This window comes from Echiichthys vipera, assembly GCF_963691815.1.
Source record: "Echiichthys vipera genome assembly, chromosome: 14".
NCBI lineage: Eukaryota > Metazoa > Chordata > Actinopteri > Perciformes > Trachinidae > Echiichthys > Echiichthys vipera.
In genome coordinates this window covers 12435265-12441522 of record NC_139839.1, presented here as the reverse complement: position 1 = coordinate 12441522, position 6258 = coordinate 12435265, and the positions used below count along the sequence as shown (strand labels likewise).

Genomic DNA, 6258 nt, shown 5'->3' with positions numbered 1-6258 from the left:
AAAAGATATCATCAAAGAAAACTATTGCACATTGACAGAGACCCTGAGATGAAACAGAGGCAGTGCCTTGATGCCACACCTATGAAACAGTGGGCGTCATCCCTGCTTTATCATCACATCTCAGCTTCAGCTTGACCCTGAGCTCTTTCCTGACACACACAGTCTGTGCCCTTGAGCTACATGATTTTTTTATTTCATCAGTGGAAATGACACTGATACTACATTTTTTTTAAACTGTGTGTATATTGAATGCCAAGGGATTATAGAAAATATGGGGAATGCATAATGTACCCATGATGCAGGGCAAACCTAATTCAACTTTTTATTTTCACTTTTGTCCCAACCTCCTCTTTTTTAAGGCCGTCACCACTATTGGGCCATCCCCAAATCCTTAGGAGAAGCGGCTAAATGCCAACTTCTGCATATTACTCTAAAGTGAGAAGGGAATCTGGATAAAAGATAATGTCTGTATTTTTGACAGTGTCCTTTGGGAGAACTGCACTGCCACTGAGGCCTAGAATTAGCATTTCACTTTTATCTGTGTTGACAATAAAGTTCCTTGCTGGGGGTTTTTGTTGTCACAGAGAGAAGGAAAAATTTAAGTAGCAGAAAGGTTCATGATTATTTTTCAATGACTGCTTTGTATCACCTGAGATTTTCTTATCTGTGTCTTTAGGGGTCAGCCTCCCGCCACCTAGCAATGAGTCGATCCTCCTGGCCCAGAAATGCAAGCAAACATTGTGTCCATGAGTAGAGCATCTGTCCAAAAGTGAAATACATCTCCTAGAATGTAAGGAGGTTTAATGAAGAATTTCCTTGATCATTTCCCATTGTTCAAAATGGTTAAGATCATAAGTGTGAAACTGTGAACCCCAACTTGGCTCTGGCGTCAAGTCGTGGCTTCTAAATACAGGTGAGAAAAAAACAACTCCTCTCTGGCCTCAAGGTAGCTCAAGGCTTGGAAATGCTTATTCCTTAACCTTACAATGTCTCCATCTAGTCCACTGATGCACTTCTCTACAGAAAGTAATTTATTTATAGTCAAAATTCTAATGGATTAACCTCCTTTCAGTTAACTTTTTGTCATTATAATTTTAGAAGAAGTAGAGAAGAATATTCAGTGCTGAATTATTTAGACCGCTTCAGAAAAATACAAAAAAAATACGTCTCTCGTCAACATCAGAGGTTTGATTTAACTTTCAACTCTTAGAAGTTCATTTTTGCAGCATTTATATACAAATCAAAGTCTCTATGTTATAAAATGGGATGTGAATGGCATATAATGGACACAGAAGACTATATTCTGTGGGAACACATAATGAGGCCTTAACTCTTTGCCTCTTGAGTTAACACAAGGTTGCAGGATGACATGTAGCTGGTGTGAATGGTGGCACTGCAGCATCATCAGTATGAACCATATGTTTAGCAGGCTGTTAATCAGAGCGGCTGCTGAAGGAAAGTAGAGCAGGCAAGCAGTGATTAACAAGAAAAAAAGTTTGATGTGATGGCTCATGGCTGTTCAGACACTTTGAGTCGCTACAGTTGCTGCAGTGGCATCTGATGAAAAACAACTGAAGATGTACTGTGATAAATTATCCCTGTCATATATGTAGCCCATCATTTTCCTACTAGAGGTTTAAGATGTGTTCAAGTCTAATATATCAATATATAATTATCATCATGAGATACACTAAAGGAGAAATACTTCTGTGCTCTAGAAAATACCTCTGTACACGTCCAACACAGATAGACTGTTAAAGCTTCTTTCCTCAGGTCGTCAGGATGGTGACCTCTGACCTTGTTTATATACTTTGTCCATTCTAACACATTGTCCCCTTAAATCATGTCCCTTCCTGCATATTTATTCACATATTTGCACTCAAGTGTGTATAAAATACTAATGAATTAGTATGTCCTGCAACTGTAACATATGTACTTTTTACATTTTTATAAACCCAAAAATTGCACAGCCCACCAACACAGGCATACACACAGTATGATAGCCTCCAAAATTTATATTTTTTTATCTTTGCATTCTTAATCATTTACCGTCAAATTATTTGCACATTGTTATCCATTGCACACTTTTAGCACAGCATCAAGAAAACCACAGTTATTCGACAAATAAAACATTTGACCTTGAATCACACTGAACAGCTAAGTGAGAATAACAATATCTGATCTTTCGTATAGAAATCAAACGGAACATTGAAAATATAAGCTCACACTTTTTTTCATTTTACACATTGAATAAATTGTAAAAGGTGGAATATGTAGAATCTTCATTAAAAGCTTAAAAAAAAATACGCCCACAGGCATTTTGAGGGGTACAGAATGAAAGTATTGCTTTCCCTTAAAAAAATATATTAAGTGTGAATTATTTTTTTAATTTTTTTATTCACGGGTTTGACAATGACTTTCTGTCACGTTCTGTTTACATTATAGCAGCCGGCATTGCGGGTTGCCAGGGTTGTCTATTGTTGGGTGCAGCTACTGTAGGCTGGCACTGGGTGAAATGGAGTTTGCCAGTCCTGCGGCTGCTTATTTGTCCCAGCAGCTGAGAGACCGGAGACTAGTGTCAATATAGGCCAAGCATTCACTCGATGGACTGAGATAAAGGATTTCAACAGCATTAAAACGCACGCCCAAATGGCTATGTTTCTCCTTGATCGATAAGATAACTTTCATGTTTACTTAGCTGTAACGGCTAACGCTAACTGTCAGTCAAGCTCCTCTGCAATACTTGTTTTTATTGTGCGATTGGCCGGAGGAGATGGGTTCAAACAGGCTCAAACCCACTCCGGTCTCCTGTACGATACTGGACCAGGTCTGAAACTGGCAACCTGAGTGCTGGAATTATTATCTGTTGTTGCGACGACGATCTTGAGACACTAGATGGCGGTGTTCGGCTCATTCTCCATATTCAACCTTTAATTAAATCTTCTTCTTTTTTTTTGCACACCTTAGTTTCTGTTAGATGTCAATTTGGTCAGCGTGTACCAACTACAATTTTAAAAAATAATTTAAAATGTCCTTACGGTTATGTTTATTTACATAAACTATATACTGTCTATTCTGTTGAATTTGTTTATTTTTAATAGTAGTACTATGTTTAGCAATAAAGGTTTTACTTTGAAAAAAATAAACGGAAGTACCTTTGTTTTCTTCCGGCATGAATTACCGCTTTCTCTCAAAGTCTCTGAACTTTCGGTTTTATAATCGCCAAGTAACTCTTTCTCGTCGTCTGTGTATTTGATTTGACGAGTTGAATTGGCGTGCTTTTTGACAACGACGTGTTATTCTTACATTAACGTTCATATCACCCGGACCAGGTACTAACTTATCGGGCTAGTTTAAGCTAAGTGGGCTAGGCTAACCACCTCCATGGCACCTCTCCGGGTCCTTTGCATCCATGGTTACCGTCAGAACGGCAGCTCGTTCCGTGAAAAGACGGGGGCTCTGCGGAAGCTGCTGAAGAAACACGTGGAGCTCATGTACCTGAACGCACCGCACAGCGTGCAGCAAGCCAGTAGTGAAGGTGGGTCGTCGTCGTCATCATCATCATCACCACCCACACCTGCCTCTAACCAAAACACACTCAGTGTAGCAACAAGTGGCTCGTTGACATTGCGGTATGGTATAGGCGGACATAGCATTGCTTTCACTTTCACATATTAGCGGAACTGTGTCACCAGTCAGACAGTTTTTGTCTTACTTCTAGCACACTTTCTGTTTAACCTACGAATATAAATGATGGTGTAATGTTTTGAGTTAATTCAGTGGTGACAACCCAAAGTCTAACTTCTTATCTTTGTAACCAGATATTGTATGAACGGCTTAATTTAGCTTTATGTGTTCAAGAGTGGTCAAAGGGACGCTAACACCGGTGAAGTAGCCGTGGGGTCCTCTCGGCCCTAGTCGGACACCCCGATCTCCTCGCCATAAACACTGGGAGCTGCTGGTCGACCACATTAACATCAATGCTGTCAAAATATCCAGGACCATACTTCAGTCCTTCACAATCAAATGTCACGCTTTAACAGCTCCAAAATATACCGTGGAGTCTTCTTCATTTCCATTTTTAATGTAAACCACCACATGAGCCGCTCAGGCTGAGCGTCGCCCAAACGTTCTTACTGCTTTCTCTCATCAAGGTCACTTTCATATACTCATTCGACATGTAAATGCCCAAGTACAAATATGAAACTTTTTTGGATTCAACACTTTTTTCAGTTATTACATTTCTTTTTAGATCCTAGATAATAATTTAACCAACCTTCCAAAAAACTTAGCTAGGGACCAACGAATATTAAATGCATCACCTTGATCATCCCTCACACACTATGTGAATGGTCATCTGTTTGTTTTCGACCTTCAAGAATTAATTAGTTAGTTGTAATAGCTATAGTAATGTAGCCTTAACAAATCAAGAATCAGTCACAGAATCATTTTAGTTGTATACAAACCATTCTTAATAATACATGTGCAAATTCCAAACGTGCGGATTTCAATTTCTTTAAAAAAAAAATAAGAATGCAAAATAAAAAAAACTGTTCATGAAGCAAATGTTGACCTAATTTCCATGCACTAATAATAAAATGAATGTTGTAATACAATAAATGTTTTTTTTTAAAGTCCTAATGTAAAGAGTCACTTTCAGATAATCAAAAAAGCTTCTGTCCACTCATTTGTGATGCCTCCCTTTGAATTGTAACTAAATTAACACAGCAGAATAACCAACACATTATTCTGTCCTTTCAAAAGCTCCAGATAAGGAGAATGGTTCCGGTTCTGGACCTGATGACGACTCCAAGGGTTGGTGGTTTTCTGATGTCCAGGCTCGGAGTTTCAGCGCTCAGCAGCAGTGTGAGGAAAGCCTCGGGCTCGACGAGAGCGTGGCGGCTGTGAGAGAAGCTGTGAAGGTCCAAGGTCCATTTGACGGTATCCTTGGCTTTAGTCAGGGAGCAGCGTTTGTGGCCATGTTGTGCTCTCTTCAGGAGCAAAAACTGGAGCCAGAGTTCAGCTTCCGCTTTGCCATCCTTGTCGCTGGTTTCCCCAGTGCATGTAAGGGGCATCAAAAATTCTACAACCCTCCCCTGCAGATTCCCTCCCTACATGTGTTTGGACTGGAAGACCGAGTCATCCCCGATAATATGAGCAGGGAGCTCCTCCCTTTCTTCCAAGACCCTCAGGTCTTGACACATCCTGGTGGCCATTTTGTTCCTGCTGCATCTGCTCACAGACAAACCTACCAGGACTTTCTCAAGAAGTTCCAGTGAGGAACAAATGTCACAGAAACTCAGTCAGGTGATGAATGAGTGAAGGGCCACAAATACAACTCAGGTATTAAATATGGCCAAAGAATGTTGATTATTTAATGGTCAGAAAAATCTTTTGATACCATAATTGATTCCAAAGGCACTTTGGGTAAAATGCTAAGTTCATCATGACCTCTGTTCTCTGGGAGCTTTTTTCCCTTCTCTGATCAAAACAATGTGTCCTGTAACAGACAATAAATTCAGTGACAACAGTTTATTTTATTCACTCTGGTTTCTTTTGTGAGCTGTGTGTTATCTTTAAAGGGATCTTTATTGAGACTATTGCTGGAGTCATACTAATGCAAGAAAACATTTTCTTTGTACTATATATGTTTTAATTTATCATAGCAGGAAAAGCACAAGTATGATAACATGAAAGCACTGATAACATGCATGATGGCTTTGTTTGTTTTTAATTACAATTACAACAGTGCATTCCCTGCTGTCAAAACGTCTGCTGTGAGAATGACACATTTTAAACAGTCCAGCCTGGCCCTCTGATCCTGTACAGTGTTTCAGACTCAGTAAAGCCATCCAACAAGCACTGTTTGGATTTTACTGATGTCTTTAGACAGGTCAACAGATGGGAACAATCAGGGAATTTTAGTAATTTGTTTGGCTTAATGGCTCATTTTACAGGAACAATCGTACATTTATTTTCACATTTTTCCCCCCTGATGCAATTTCAGTGGTAAAATCTAAAATAAAAAGCAACGCCACACCAGGAGAGGACTGACATGTTACGGTTCTGTGAACACTCCAAAATGATTGTGGGAAATTATTACAAGAATTTTATATCTGAGCCATAACGGAAACCTTGATTTAATAGGTTTCAGTAATACTTTGCATAACATAGCTTTGCAAACTGCTATACTTGTGCCGTATTGTGACGGCTGTCTTACAAATAGAATCTTAGGCTTCAACAAATAGCTACTAAAAA

General features: G+C 39.3%; 1 protein-coding gene across 1 annotated transcript; it reads left to right on the top strand.

The window, feature by feature from the left end:
- Positions 1-3180: 3180 nt before the first annotated feature.
- On the top strand, positions 3181-5346 carry ovca2 (OVCA2 serine hydrolase domain containing). The gene is made up of 2 exons (XM_083927579.1): positions 3181-3538; positions 4765-5346. The coding sequence occupies exons 1-2, from the start codon at positions 3385-3387 to the stop codon at positions 5277-5279; spliced, it is 669 nt and encodes a 222-aa protein (XP_083783705.1). The 5' UTR covers positions 3181-3384; the 3' UTR covers positions 5280-5346.
- Positions 5347-6258: the final 912 nt, after the last annotated feature.

Bases quoted from the DNA above. Each gene is read 5' to 3' on its own strand.
- ovca2 (XM_083927579.1), top strand. From the start codon at position 3,385: ATGGCACCTCTCCGGGTCCTTTGCATCCATGGTTACCGTCAGAACGGC. The intron at 3,539-4,764 runs GTGGGTCGTCGT...TCCTTTCAAAAG, and splicing joins GCAGCAAGCCAGTAGTGAAG to CTCCAGATAAGGAGAATGGT.